At 52.9% G+C, this 15,462-nt stretch overlaps 1 protein-coding gene across 3 annotated transcripts in view; it reads left to right on the top strand.

Moving 5' to 3' along the window:
* Positions 1–1,949: 1,949 nt before the first annotated feature.
* CAPZB (capping actin protein of muscle Z-line subunit beta) overlaps positions 1,950–15,462 on the top strand; it is a 136,430-nt gene continuing 122,917 nt past the window's right edge. For 2 of the 3 annotated variants that reach the window (XM_067722330.1, XM_067722320.1), the window contains exon 1: positions 2,047–2,461. In XM_067722330.1, the coding sequence (XP_067578431.1) occupies positions 2,459–2,461 (3 nt within the window). In that variant the 5' untranslated portion in view covers positions 2,047–2,458. The other variant, XM_067722336.1, reaches the window with a different exon arrangement.

Raw genomic sequence — 15,462 nt, 5'->3', positions numbered from 1 at the left:
GTATAAGGAGGATTAAATGAGAAAATACAGGTAATGCATTTTGAATAGCAAGGCTTCCTTTCAATCTTATTTTCTTCAATTAAACAGTTCAAATGTCACTTCTTTCACAAAACTTTCCTTCATGCTTTTATCTCTTAGCTTCCAGGAGGGACACCACCTTCTCGTGGTCTTCTTCCCTCCTCCTAGGTCACTATTCCTTCTCAGGCTCCTTGCTGGTTCCTCTTTCTCTTCTTGACCTCTTCTCTCTACGTTGATCTCCCAAGTGAGCTCACCTAGGTGTCTCGTGCTTTTAAGTACCTCAAAATATCATTTATTAGCTGACAGTTCTCATAAATTATCACCAACTCCAAACTTTCATATCTGATTACTTGACATCTCTATTTAAAAATCTCCAAAAGACATCTCAAACATAACTTGCCCCAAACTGTTACCAGCTCCTGCCCCTACAATCTTCCACAGATCGATAAATGGCAAATCCTTCCAGTGCTGATGACGCTAAAATTCTTAGCATCATCCGACTCCTTTCTTCTTCTCATGCCCACTAAGCATCTGCATCTCTCTGCTGTGTGACCTTGGTTTTACCTCCCTGGGCCTCTGAGGATTAAACGAGTTATTATTTGTAAAGTGCATAACAACATCCATCACATAGAAAGCCTCATATAAGTGCTTTTGAAATAGATAAAAAATGCCTTCAATACAGAAAGAGCTTCCTAACGGCCCTAGTCCCCCTACAGTCCATTCAGAACACAGCAATCTCCTGATCCTTTGAAAGGCCAGGCCAGATACTGTCACTGCTCTGCACCTCTTTGACCTCAGCTCCTGGGGCTCTCCCCTTGCTCAGTCTGGGCCAGCCACCTCTGTGCCTCCTTGTGCCACCAACACACCAGGGACTGTCCCCATCGGATCTTTGCCCCTGTTGTTCCTTGTGCCTCCCTCTGATCAAATGTTAGTTCTCTGCTGGCCCCACTTTGCTAATCTGCCTGCCCGTTCCCTCACTCTGATTTTTCCTCCCCATCTCTATTTTTACTTAGTAGCTGGTTGTCTCCCCTCCCCGGGTTCAAACTCTGCAACAACACGGATGGTCTTGTTCATTGCTCTATCCCTAGAGCCTAGAACAGTGCTTGGTACACAGTAGATGCTCAATAAATACTTACCAAGTGAAAATTCCAAAGTGCCACGCCCTTTTCTGAATTCCCGTAATACAGGTCTGAATCATTCTTGTGGTACTTACCTGTATCGTTTTTTATGCAGTTTACAATTTTATACAGTTTACAATCTTTATACAGTTTTTAAAATTCAGTTTACAATCTTTATACAGTTTACAATCCCCTCACGGGTGACCCGATTTGAATCTCACAAAAGAGAGAGAGAGAGCAAACTAGGGAAGGCAGTTATTATTAGCAGGGCCTCCTGCCTTCTAGACCAAGCTTAACAAATATTTGTTGAATGAAGAGAAAAAAAAATTTCTGAGTCACTCTGTGGAATGAGGCAGCCCCACTCGGCAAATGGGAGGGTTCTCTGTAGCACATGTAAAAATACTCTTAATATCTAACATTTATTGCGCCGGGTTTTCTCATTTCTACCTGTGTGGTCCTCACAGCATTCCCGTAGCAGGTAGCTGTGAGAGCATCTTTATGTCCTGTCCTGTTCACCTCTGTTATCTTTGGTGCCTCAAACAAGGCCTGGTATGTGGTAGGTGCTCAGTGAGTGATGTGGGCCGAAGCTCCTTTTTTGGAGATCGGGCCCAGGTGCAGCGACTTGCTCCAGGTCCCACACGGAGCAAGTGGCAGCGCTGGGATTCCATCTCAGGTTCGCTCACTACTCTCTCTCTCTGGGATGGGCCTGCCCCGCGGGCCGCACCAGTTCCGGGTGCGCCGCAGGAGCGAGCGCGTGCACCGGGTGGGGCGGGCAGGGACTGACCCCTCCCACCCCCAGCGCCTTCCGCATCCCCGCCCGGAGGCCGACGGGCACCGTCCCTGTGTCGCCCCGCGCTGCTGCACCCACAGGGCCGGGCGTTGGGTCTAGCTGCGGGTAGAAGGTACTCCCCCGGCCCGGACTCCGGCCTCCACCACTCAACCCAACCCCGCGCCCCGAGCCCTGTGGCGGCCCACCCATCCTGCGGCCGCCCACCCATCCTGCGGCCACCGCGCCCCGCCCCGCTCCGCCCGCAGTCCCCGCCCCTCACTTCCCCGTTCGGCGCTCCTCCCCCCGTGCCGCGCTCCATACTTGGCGATCGCTGCGGCCCTGCGTGCTCATTGGCCGAGAGCCGGCTGCGTGGGGGGCGGGCCCGGGCCGGGCCGGGGCGGGGAAGGAAGGTGGCGGCGGCCCGGCGCGGGAGGAGGGAGGTGCTGACCCGGATGTTCACTCCTGGGCACCCGGGGAAGTGGAAGCGCCGGGCCCTGCTGCGGGGGGGAGAGCCACAGACGCCGGGACCGGGACCGCCGCTGCCGCCGCCACAATGGTAAAGGCCCGACGTCCCCCTCCCCCAGGTCCGGGGGCCCCGCCGGAGCTCGCGTCCGCCTTCCCCCACCCACCCCCGGCCCGCGAAGGGTGGGTTCCCCCGGGTGGGGGAGGGGCGGGGTCCCGGAGCCCAGGTAGACACCATCCCTGCCCGCTCCGGAGGGGGCGGCCGGCCTGGGCGGCTTGGGTGGGCAGCGACCCTGCCTCCCGTTCCCACCCCCCGCCCTTGGCTCAAGCTGGGCTCCCACACTCCCCCTCTGGGGCCAGACTAGTCTCCCGCGTAGCCCAGGCTAGACCCTCCTGGACCGGTAGTCCAGGCCAGGCACCCCCTCCGGGGACCCAGGCGTAGTCCCCCTTTCTCCTCCCCATGGCCCGGGCTAGGTCCCCAGCCCCAGCCCCTACGGCCCAGGCTAGGCCGTCGTTTCTTCCTCCCAGGGTCCAGGCTAGGCCTCTGTCCCCCACCTACCCCCTTCTCCATGGCCTCAGTCCGGACCCCCGTTAGCCCCTTATCCATGGCTTCAATCTGCATTTGTTCCCCTGTCCTCCATGGTTTCAGCCTGAATCTTTTCTTCTGTCCATGGTTTTAAGTCTGGACCCCCCCCCCTCCTCCGCCCCTGGCCCCCGCCTGGACGTCACTCCCTTCCCCCCACTCCCTGGTCCGTTTCCCAGGACTTCTCACCACTCTCGGCGTAGCCTGCGTCAGCCTCACTCTGTCCGGGGCTTTACCCTTCCTCCAGGGCCCGGCTCCCTGCCCTGCCCCTGACCCAGGTGGTCCCCTCCGCTCTACCTAGGGCGAACCTTCTTTGCCGCCCCTGGGAAGTGAGAGTAGCTCTCCAGCCCGGGTGGGGATGGGGGTCCCGAGGCTGTGCCTTCTCAAGTTGGAGCGGTGCCCCTTCTGGAAGGCCGTCTGGGAGCGAGCGAGGGCAGGGCGGGCATCTGTATGCCGGGAAGGCAGCGCGGCGCTCTGCGGGCGCTTCCCGCGGCCGCCGCCTGGGTGCCGCGGGGTGCGGTGCTGGCGGAGCGTCCTGCTGGGACCCGCGGCGCCGGGGCGTGTGCGAGAGCCGAGGGATGAGGATGGGGGAGCCGCGGGACGGGGATGAACGCACAATCGCCCTTTTGAGGCCGCTGCCGTTGGGAGGCCCCCGGGCCCCGAGGCCAACAGACGGCCCGGACACAATGTACCCCAGCAGGCGCAGCCTCCCTTTCCCCCTCAGCTGTCAGCTCGTGAGGGTTGGAACTGCTGATAATGGAGGTGCCTCGGATCAGGTGAGCCAGACTCCGAGGGAGAGCTCGCTCCACTCGTGCTGTTTGTTTTGGTAATGAAGGCAGGTACTCTGGCGGCGCTCTGACCGGCCCGAGGTTTCACCTAGGCCCCGACCAGTGAGTCCGCCCTCCCTCCACTTTGGAACCTTCTGCAGGGCAGGCCCAGCACCCAGGTTGGAAGAGCCCCAGGGCTTCTGCCTCACGTGGCCAAGGCATCTTTGAAGGGTGGACTGAGATTAAGGGTGGCCACCTGCTCCTCTGGCCCGGTGCTGGCAGGTGTTTGCATGTGGACTTTGGGCCCCAAAGAGTTTTGGGGCTCTAGGTTCCTTGTTTAAGCAAGGGATGTTGCTTCTGAACTAGGCTGACTAATTCAGAGTGGCTGAGTTTTTTCTTCATGCCTTCCTGTATGTTGATGAAAAGCGTGGTCATTGTTATTGGACTTCTCCGATAGCAGTCCCAGGCCTGGGTGGGGAAGGACTTCTCCAGGACAGTTTTGGGTGAGGACTTGGAGTGAGGTTTGCTGTCAGGACAAAAGCAGGGGAGGATGGTTGGGATGGCCAGGTGGGGCTGCTCAAGGCAGCATCTCTGGCAGTGGGGGGGGGGGAGGGAGGGGGGGAGCATCTTGCCTTGGCCCTCAGTGCCTGAGTTTCCAGACCTGATGGGAAAATGCCTGTAATGACCCAGAAGGAACAGGATGATACATGAGGCTTCTCAGGAGTCCTGTATTTGGGTCTTACCTGGATAATCTGTAAGGACTGTGGAAGGGGTGGAGAAAAAAGGCTAACTTTTCTGTGGGGAGTGGGAGCGGGGCGGGGGGCTACTAGGTGCCAGACACTGTGCTCTGTGCTCCACTTACTTAATCCACACAGAACCCTTTGAGGGATGCTGTGTATTACCATTTTACAGGTGAAGAAGCTGAGGCTCAGGGCATGGAGGAACTTCCTCAAGATGTTGCTTAGTTGACGGGAGCACATCTGATAGGCTCTAAACTGCATCCTTTCCGTTGTCCCAGGCTGCTTATGTGTTCCTGGTGATGCAGGCTTATTTAACGTGAGGTCTTTGAGGGCAGCGGTTTTTGTCTTTTGTTTTGCATGTCTGTATCCCTGGGGCCTAGAACAGTACCTGGCACTGAAGGAAATAGCTTGGGGTGTGTCTTGAACTTAGCCACTTGGATTTCATACTCATTCTCTCAGTAACTCGTTCTTAGTATCCCCTAGGCTTGTAGGTAATTTCTGACTGCTTATTGTTCAGTTTGTCCCCTACTTGAATATTCTGTCTAAGAAACCAGTGTAGACAGTTGGAGTAGGACAGAAGTGGTGGTGTGGGGTTGCATAATAGGTAAATGTATTAAAACCACTGTGGTTTTATTTTCAGTAGGGTTGATGGTAGAGAAACCAGCTAGATCTCAGTTATCCATCGAGGGAAACAGCAGTTTGAGGGTCTAAAGTGCGCTGGACTTTGGAGAAAACTCCGTGATTTCTGTTGGCATCAGTTACGAATGCATAAGCAAATGGAATTTACTTGCATTCTCTTAGCAGGTAATGATCTCCCACTATCTGTAAGTGCTTTATAGTTTCAAAGCACTTTTCCTTACCCAGCTCTAGCATCTAATTTAGGAATTATTGTCCTAATTTAGAGTTATGATTCTGATGCTGGATGGTGGGGCTGTAGCATGCAGGGATGGGCCAGGCCCCCCTCATGAGTTGTCCCTCCAGCTCCCAGATGGTTTGGCCTGACAAGAGATGATAGGAGAAGCCTGTTATATTGTTACAAGGTGGAACAATACAGTTGGTGTCTTGGCTGGTCTGGTGTAGACCTCCTGGTGTAGGTCTAGACCTCCTGGTGTAGGTCTAGCTCCACTCAGACCCCACATGTATATGCAGCCTTGTTTATTTAAACCCAACTGGCTGCTCTTTGGTGGAATGCTTGAAAAAAGTAGCCAACGATCCATAGCTTGAGATTAAAGAGATGCTAAATCATGTTTGTTTTAATAAATTTATTTATTTTAGTTTTGGCTGCTTTGCGTCTTTTGATGCTGTGCACTGGCTTTTTCTCTAGTTGCAGCAAGCAGGGGCTACTCTTTGTTGGGGTGCACGAGCTTCTCATTGCGGTGGCTTCTCTTGTTGCGGAGCACGGGCTCTAGGCGCAGGGACTTCAGTAGTTGTGGCACGCGGGCTCAGTAGTTGTGGCTCGCGGGCTCTAGCGCGCAGGCTCCGTAGTTGTGGCGCACAGGCTTAGTTGCGGCGTGCGCGGCGTGTGGGATCTTCCCGGACCAGGGCTCGAACCCGTGTCCCCTGCATTGGCAGGAGGATTCTTAACCACTGGGCCACCAGGGAAGCCCTAAATCGTATGTTTGAAAGCAGATATTCCTATTTATAACTCAGAAGTCCTGTTCTTCTTTTACATTCCTTGGGGGAGGGGAGAGGACAGATGACTGACAGCACAGGGAAATGGTGGCTGCGCAGGTACTTTGAACCTTGAGACTCTTGCTTCCCAGGCTGCGAAACTCTTGGCATTAGGCAAAGACAGTGGTGTGTTAGGAGTTGCTTGAAGCTCATGGGTGTATTTATGAAGTGCCTTCTCTGTGCTGCCCTGTGTGCTCAGGACAAGGAAGCCTGGTAAACAAGGCAAACGGGTCCACGCCTTCACAGCTTATGTTGTTCGGCAGGGAGGCGTGTCACTCCTACCTACAGTTTAAGGAAGCAGAGCCTTGTTTAATGTAACTGCAAGCACACTTGGATGAGATAACGCAGGAGACTTCAGAGAAAGTTGGGGCTTGTGCCTGGCTTCAGCCCCGGCCTTGAGGAGCACGCCTGCCCTTGTTTGGCCGCCACCACCGAGGTGAATGGCACTGCACACGCGGTCTGTCCCCTGCAGACCAGAAGCTCTCCCAGCCGGGAAGGTTTGTGCCACGGAAGTCCTGCCCTTCTCACCTGGGTAGCTACCATTGATTGAGGATCTACCGTCATCCAGAAACCTGAGGTAGGACTTAGGTCCTACCCCACCCCATGATGGATGCTCGAAAGCTTGAGTGGCTGGTGTGAGAGGCGGGCCTGGGACTTGGCTCTGGGTCCCCCCAACTCCTGTGCCGGAGGCTCACTCTGTTTCTCAGAAACAGTGAGAAGTAGGGCTCACAGTACAGGCTCTTGTCCCATTTCTCCTGGAGGCAGATCCCACCAGTGAGAGTGGGGTGTGGAAGTCCAAAGGGTACAAGATCACCCACGTTAAGACCAGCGAGAGTATTGCCATTTCCAAACTAAGGCTTTTAGAGATCAACGCTCTGGTGTGAGGACGTGGAGCCTTGCCTGCTGCCACGAGCCCCGGCATCGCGTGCGAAGTTAGGACTTAGGAGCCAGACAGCCTTGGGCTAATAACAGTACCTCCTCATAAGGCTGTTATGAGGATTAAATGAGATAATACTTGTCAAGTGCTTTGAACAGCATCTGGCACATAATCATATGTGTAGTGACTATTATTATCACCATTTACAGATGAGGTTCAAAGGGTAAGTGGATAGTCCCTTTATAGCTACTAAGTGGAGGAACTGGGTTTTCTGACTTCAGAGGTAGACCCGTTTTCTCCACTGCTTACTGCCTGCTGAAGGGATATTTGGAGTTTGCTTGGCTTTGGGCTGTGTCTTGAATGAAGAAAGTCCCTGATAGAGCCAGAGGCTCTACTCCACCACAGAAGACAAGGCTCCCTGTGCTGCTGTAGCCTGATGGTGTATCTCAGGCTCTGGGTGCCTCGTCTGTGCCCGGTGGAGCCCCTTTTGAACTGAGTCCTTGCCCTCTTCCGGGCTTGGAAGAAGAGGGACAGAGCCTGTGAGTTCCGTGAGAGCAGGGACCTTGTCTGGTTCCCACCAAACACCCAGCACCTTGCGCGGGCCGCCTGGCGCTTGGTAAGCGCCTCATAGACGCTGAATGAGGGAGTGGTGAGCACTTTTGTCTTCTGCCTGTGCCACAGAACGTGGGCTTTGGGGTTGGGCTGATCTGGCTTGGAGTCCTGTCTCTGCGACTCAGTGTGTGACCTGCAGTGAGGATCTTACTCTCCCTTGGCCTCGGTTTCTTGATGGGTAACGTGAGGATGGCATTTTATAGGGATACTGGGAGAAAGAAGTGAAAATTGTAATGTGCTTAACCCAGTGCTTGGCGCACAGCAAGTGGTAGCCAGGGTTATCGTTTGTCTTATTCTGCATGCTACAGAGTAAGGACACAAAGAGAAGCCGTAATCCCTGTCCTCTAATCTGGAAGGGGAGGCGAGGTGCATCCAGAAAATGAAGTGCAGCAGGGAGGGAGGGGGGAAGGGAAAGCCTTCAGAAGGGCCACTCGTCTGCCCATCCCTGCAGGCTCGCCCGCAGGCAGCCTTGGTGGGGGCTGGGTGTGAACCCGGGGAGACCTTGCCCAGGCAGAGAGGATGGGGTGGGTGCAGGGGCCTGGAACAAGAGCAGAGGTTGGGGTGATGGTCGGCCTTGTGAGTTTGGGGACCATCCGCAGAGTGGATGGCCAGTGGGGGCGCCTCGGTCTCAGGAGGGAGTTGTGGAGAGCCTGAGTTGCTAAGCTAGAGAGTTTGCGTTTGATCCGGGACAGCGTGGAGCCAGTTAGAGTTTTGACAGGGCAGGTAGAAATCTGAGGAGGCTGGCAGGGTCGTGGTATTTTAGGAAGAGTCATCTGGCGGTGGTGTGCAGCCGGGAGGGCCCTGGAGGGAGACATTCACAGGCGTTAAGCCTGCGAGGTTCTAAGGGTCCTGGCCGCAGTGGGGATGGATAGGAAGGGGTGGGTGAGAAAGATAAAGATAGGAAGGCAGAGCCAGCCGTAGTGATTTACCGCCTCTGGGCTGAGGGGGAAGCTTCTGCCCCCAGAGCTGCCCTGTTCAGGCATCTGGAGAGGATGCTTTATCATTGACCCAGCAACTATTTTTGGGCAGTTTAAATCCCAGATAGTGGTGCCTGCAAAGCCTTGATATGCTACTAATGCCTGAAGGGGGATTTCAGTCTGGTTAGCCCAGTGTCCCAGCCGCCCAGCCCTCCCGCGTGGGCAGGTGGCCCCGAGTCCCGCTCAGCCTGCGCGGCCTTCACGTCGCCCTCATCACGCAGGCCCGCCTGCCTCCGGAGCCCGAGCTCAGGACGCTGGGCGCCTCTGCCGCTCACGTTTGTTCCATCAGGTCATTCATTCCGTGGACGCTCACGCAGCAGCCAGACCTATGAGAACACGGGTCTTCAAGTTAAATGGAGGAGGCAAATGGCAACGGGCAGGTCTGAGATTCTGCCCGACTTGGGCATCAGTGCAGGGGCAGCAACACGTCCCTTCCCCCGGCTTCCTCCTGTTCCCGCTCCGCGGCTTTCGGACAGCTCTGGATACCAGTGAGAGAAGCCTTCGTCTGCAACTTTCTAGGGATACATTTCCAGTGTGGTAGTCCTATTTCTTCTAAGGTAGCAACCCTGGCGTTTACACCCACCTGCCCCAGGGGGTTTATTGTGAGGATTGAGTGAGTTTGCATGTGGCAAGCGTAGACAGTGCCTGGTACTTCCGCTGGTGCAGCAGGAGTGATTATTTTATTAACATGGATGGTTGATAGATGGTGTTGGATTTAACCTCCCAGGCAGCCTGGATGCAAGTGGTAGTGGCCCCCAGTTCTGCTGAGACCCCGAGAGGCAGAGTCCCCGGGCCACGGCTGGCGATCTGAAGGGCTTCCAGCCCAGTGCTTTCTGGCCGCGAAGCTGTTACCACACTGCAGATTGCAAGCGGTCGTTTCCACTGGCTCAGACCCCTAACTTCTCCACCCACTGCTTAAACTGCTCCGCGAAGCTTCCTCTTCTAGCACTGAACTCAGCAGGACCTTTCTGAGTTAAAATCATGGTTATTTAGCGGGATTTGGGCTTATTGCCTCAAAAGTTTCCATGAGATTTGGGCAGAGGACTCATTACGGTTACCAAGTGAAATATCTTTAGTTTAAAATGTTAGGGTTATGTAAAGATGGTTTTGCACATACTGTTTCTGCTGGGGTCAGTGACGAGCAGCCTCCCACCAAGTGCCCTCTTCCCTTGTCAGTTGCAGCCCTGAGAGGCAGACAGACAGTTCAGGTCTGGCTTGCTCACATGTCATGCTGCTTCTTGAGGCTTCTTCATTACGAGGCTTTGACCCTGAAGGGGTATGTCGGAGTTCACATGGGTGGGCTTCCTGCATGCAGTTTTATGCTCAGAAACTGAGAGGAGGAGCGCTTTATCCACTGCACACTCCTGGTGAAAAGTGAGTTAAGGTACTGTGGCCACTGAAAGACCTGCTCTTGAATTTGTCTACGTGGCTTTGTTTTTTATCAGTCCTTTGCTTCTCTGCTGAGCGCAGCTTGGTCAGTGCGTGGTCCCTGGGGCTGGATGTGGACCCAACACAGCAGTGCAGGCTGGGCCACTTCAGGTTCTTGGCTCTGTGAGAGTTTCTTTCTTTCTTTTCTTTTTTTTTTTTTTTTTTTGCCACACCACGCGGCATGTGGGATTTTAGTTCCCCGACCAGGGATTGAACCCACGTCCCCAGCATTAGAAGTGCAGAGTCTTAACTGCTGGACCACCAGGGAATTTCTTCTGTGAGAGTTTCTGATGTTTACTGTCCTTGCTTTCTTCTGTTTCCTCTTCCAGACAGCTCCTGTCTCGAGATCTCTTTCAGCCATAGTGGGTGTGGAGCCCTGGTTGTCCTGGGATTTGAGGCCTCTGACTTGGTCTTTTTTTTTTTTTTAAGCACAAACATCATTTATTTTTACTTTTTTAAAATGTATTTATTTTATTTATTTATCTTTGGCTGCGTTGGGTCTTTGTTGCTGTGCGCAGGTATTCTCTGGTTGTGGCGAGCAGGGGCTACTCTTCGTTGCGGTGTGCAGGCTTGTCACTGCAGTGGCTTCTCTTGTTGTGGAGCACGGGCTCTAGGTGTGCGGGCTTCAGACGGGCTCAGTAGTTGTGGCTCGTGGGCTCTAGAGCGCAGGCTCAGTAGTTGCGGCGCATGGGCTTAGTTGCTCTGGGATCTTCCTGGACCAGGGCTCGAATCCATATCCCCTGCATTGGCAGGCGGATTCTTAACCACTGTGCCACCAGGGAAGCCCTCGGACTTGGTCTTGAGGAATAGGAATTGGAGGTGCCCTGAGACGACAGTCTTCCTCCCATAGGTTATCGGGTCTCTCTCCTGGACTCTGTACAGTACCACCTCCCTTCTGCCTGTGTTCCTGCCGGATGCACAGTCACTCTCTAATTCTCTCAACCCCAGCTCTGTGAGGCCTGTTTCCTCATCGTGCAAATAAGGAAACTGCAGCTCAGAAAGGTTTAGTAACTTGCCTAAGGGCCCTGGCTAGTTAGTGGCAGAGTCAGCATTCTGATCCAGGTCCATCCGCTCATGCCTGTTGAACTCTGCTGTCCTGTTCCTCTCACGCATGGACCCACCAGGAGGCTTATTTTACAGACGAGGAAACTGAGGTCGAGAGGTTCACCTATAGGTCCAGCCACGGAGGCTGAAGAAGTGTGGGTGTAGCTTAGAAGTTCGGAGGGTTTTTTGGTTCAGGTTGTTGAAAAGGAAAGCAGCTGGAACCTTCGGTCTGTTTCTAGAAAGACACCTGCTAAACCGTAGGGATGCACCTTGGCTTTCTGGGCAGCACCGTTGTTCTTGGCATACGTGCTAGTCATTGTGACAGGCCCTCATTGACGACACCATACAGGGTGCCCTGGACTTTTTGCTGTGAAGCCTGTCCCAGCCTGGGCACCACAGACAGCGTCAGGTTGCCCAGGAAGCTGAGGGGAAAGACCATACTGGCCGTTATAATAGTCGTATGACCTTGAGCAGCGTGAGCTGGTTACCCTCACGATGCCTAATACGTTCTGTCTCTCGTCCTCGGAGGGAAGACAGATGCTACATCCCCTGCTCAGAGCTGTGAGTACTGTCGCCGTGTTCCACTGTTCCTGGCCCGTGGGCCAGGGCTCCATGGTGTTGGATTGATGAAGGTCTAGTAGGTCCTTACTGAAGGTAAGTGCCCTCCCTGCCACTGGGTTGAACCACATGAACTTGCTGTTTCCTTGGTCAAAAATGGCTGAATATCAGCATTTCATGTGGTTCAGCCTAATACAGACCAAACTCTAGGGCAGGGCGATGCCGGAGTGAAGCTTTCTAGCAAATGTCCAGATCTCCTTTGGGACATGAGCCCTTGGCCACACCTGGCTTCTCAGGACATCAGTGTTGGGCTCCTAGGAGGTCTGTGTCACTTGAGGTGGGTGTAACGGGAGTGGAAGGAGCTGAGTGTGGGGTCTGCCCTGGGGTTGGTCGGTGCTCTCCCTCTGGTCCGGCCACTCCTGGCGCTGAAGGCTGTCGGAGGGTCTGGCGGTGGCGGGACCAGGGCCTGGCGGGAACGGGGACCCTAGCTGCGCCGGCATTCACTGCAGCTCCGCCACGTGGCGGGCGCTGAGCAGTTGGCCCACAGTCACACACCTGGCCGTCCTTGGAGTTGAAGGCAGTCTTGATTCTAGAGTCCAGGGCAGTGAAGGGCAGGTTTTGGAGCCTGACCGCCTGGGTCGCGGTCCGAACCTGCAGCCTTGGAGCTTCCGTCACTCTCTGCCTCAGTTTCCTTGTCTCACAGTGAAGTGGTGGGAATAAGAGGATCTATTTCTGATGGACTTAATGAGGATTAAATGAGTTACTACATGTAAAGCCAGACACAGGAGGACATTAACTACTTTTATTAATAGTACTGTGTTATTACCAGCAACATGGACTCTTGGCATGTTATTAGAGCCGAAAGAGACTTGAAATGTGTAAACTCCCTCTGCTTTGTGTTGGAAAGAGTTGGGACTTCGCATCTGTGTCCATCTCCCAGAGGAGGCGTTGTCTCTCCTCACTGGAAACACACCCTGTTAGTTCAGGCCTTGCCGAGCACGCACCTGCCTCTCCATGAACGGGTTGCTTGAAATGGTGCTTTTGTTCTGGGTTATAATAAAAGTCACTCTTCTGGAAAATGGCTTAATTTTTTTTTTCTTTCTTGGCATGAGTGGCCAACCCTGGAGTGCCAGTTACATATGGTGCCCAGTGCCTCTGAGGGGAGCAGGGCAGGGTGCTAATCAGTGAGTCTCATCCCCCCTCTCCCCCGCACCTGCCCTGGATGTTCTGATCCATTTTCTCCTTTTCTGAAGGTGACATGTTTTCCCAGGGGCTCTCAGCTGCTGCTAACCAGGGTTGCATTTGTGAACTGCTACAGACCCGCCAGAGTTCACTGCCTCAGGGGTTTCATGTTTTATTTTTAAGAACATGTGTTTAATTTTAAGGTATGTAGAGTGTTGGGGTTTAGGGGTATAAGAAAGAGGCAGGATACAGTGGGGGGGAAAACGATTGTTGGAAGGCAGCCTGGTATAGTATAGTGGAGGAGACCCCTGGACCTGGCTGCTTAGGGACTGTGTGAGCTTGAACTACCTACTTAATCTCTCTGAGCCTCAACTTCCTCATCAGTGAAATGGACGTAATATCCTCCTCTTCACAGAGGATTAAATAAGCGTAACATACATGAAATGCTGTAGCTCAGGCCTCATATGATGGCGCCTCATTATCTACAGCAATCTCATCATTTGTCTTGCAAATTAGCACCATTCCATAGGGAAGAGAATTGGATTGACTAAAAATCCCTGTATTAAGGAATACTGTAAATCTGAAATGCGGGTGTCATGACGACACTAAGGAGAGGCCCTGACCACCAGCTTCCCAGGAACTTGCTCTCGGGCCGCTCCCTCACACAGAGCAGGCCTCTGCACGTTGGCTTAGAGGAGTTATCACGCAAGGGGACTTGCGTGGCGTCAGCCTCTCTATGCTGAACCTTACAAGTGCCGTCTCATGTTATCTTTCTCATTGCCCTGGTCATGCCCCCATTTTGCAGTTGTGAAAATGGAGGCCAAAGAGGTTAAAGTGAATCTTGTAGAGGATCACACTGTTAGTAAGGGGCAGGGGTGGCCTTTAAACTCGATCCTTCTGATTCCAAAATCCAGCCCTCAGTACACACTGGAGGCTGGTCCAAGGGTGCATTTTCACGTACAGAGGAAAGTATGAGTACTTTCCTCTGAACATCTAACAAATGTTCTTTAGTACTTTTTAAATTCTTTGCCACTCAAAGCAGACTGTTAGGTGACTGCTCCTAGTTTGGCTTAGATGCCTTGGAGCCCATCTTAAGATGCGGGAGAGTAAGCATGCAGTAGTTGCAGTTCTTCGTTTACAAGGAAGCCTCATGTCCCGCATAGAAACTTCTAACCCACGTCAGGTGTGGAATTGCTTTTGAGGCCTCGGGCACTGTTATAGTCTTTATTCCTCCCTGCACCATCTCCTCTGCTCTGTGCACATCCAGGCGGACTCTGAAATAACGTAGCTGTCAGGGAGCAAGCTAGCATTTGAACTCGGGACCAGCTCCATGCCCTGGCTGTGTCACACTGCAGCTGGGGCCAGAAATGAGCAGTGAGGCAGTGGTTGCCGCTCTCCTAGATAACTAGTGGTTAAGTGATTATTCCAACCCGAAGAGGTAAAACCATACAGAGGTACTGAACAAGGTTCCTGTCCTCAGAGGGGTTAGAGTGCCGGGCTGTGGGTGTCAGCATCTGTCCACAAGATGGGTAGGGTCTCCACGTCCTTGGGTCAGGGCAGCCTCTATTACTTGTCATCTCGTTTGGCACTAGGTAATGTTCCTGGGAAATAGGTCCAATCTTCCCAATTCCTTAACTACCTTGATTTCTTCATTCTTTCCTTTAAATAACCTCCTCCAGAGGCATTTATCTAACTGCTAGCTAGAATTCCCTTGTCCTTTTGCCTCCGATAAGGCTGGCTTTATAGGGCTTTTGTGTTGATGGACTATTGGTTTATTTCGTTTTTTTTTTTTCATTGAAGTATAATTGACAACACTGTATTAGTTTCAAGCGTACGACATAATGATTCAACATTTGCATATGATGGACTGTGGTTTCTGAGCTTGCTAAATTCCAGATGGAGAGCACACAAAAGCATCTTGGGAATTTTCCCCCAGATCCTGGTTTTATTTTGATTCCGTGGGATCTGTTTGGTACATATTGATTGTCGAGGAAGCATTTCTTGAAACACCAGACAAGAACTGGTTGCTGTGGTCCCCAAGGATGGGCCCTCCCATCATGTGCCTAATTGGCAGAACATGGACTTATAAATAGTGTTGGACCTTTGTGAGCTCAGAGTGCTCTGTGAGGCTTCAGTCTTACTCTAGCATCCTTGTGTGGCATTGGATTAACCGCTACAATTCTGTGAGCTGAATTCCATTACATGCCAGAGTCTCTTAAGGAAAGGAAAAAAAAATGATTTCTAAGTCTCAGGTGATGGGCTGTGTATTGGAACAAGTACAGCCAGATTCCAAATCAGCTGAAGCATTCAGCACGCCCTCCGAGTCAATAAGGAGAGGGTGGCGGTACATCTGTTACTACATACTTTACTTAGCACTTTACATGCATTACCCTATATTTAGTTTCCAGAATTCTCCTAAGAATGAGGTCTTATGAATTTAGGACGTATGTAAATTTGAAGATTTTACGAAGATTGCTAATAAGTGGCAGAGCCAGGACTTGAACCCAGCTGTTCTGACGTTATAGCCTTTGCCCTTCACCTCTGCTGTGTCATGGAATTTCACCACTCACACGGGGCTTGTGGTTTGTCCGGATCCCACAGTGAATCACCAGGCAGCTGGGACTAGGGTCCTCTGTCTAACACTCTAGAATCTGGA

The sequence above is a fragment of the Pseudorca crassidens genome, chromosome 2 (genome assembly GCF_039906515.1).
Source record: "Pseudorca crassidens isolate mPseCra1 chromosome 2, mPseCra1.hap1, whole genome shotgun sequence".
Classification (NCBI taxonomy): domain Eukaryota; kingdom Metazoa; phylum Chordata; class Mammalia; order Artiodactyla; family Delphinidae; genus Pseudorca; species Pseudorca crassidens.
Note: the sequence above shows the minus strand (reverse complement) of the source record. Positions and strands in the feature narration are given on the sequence as shown.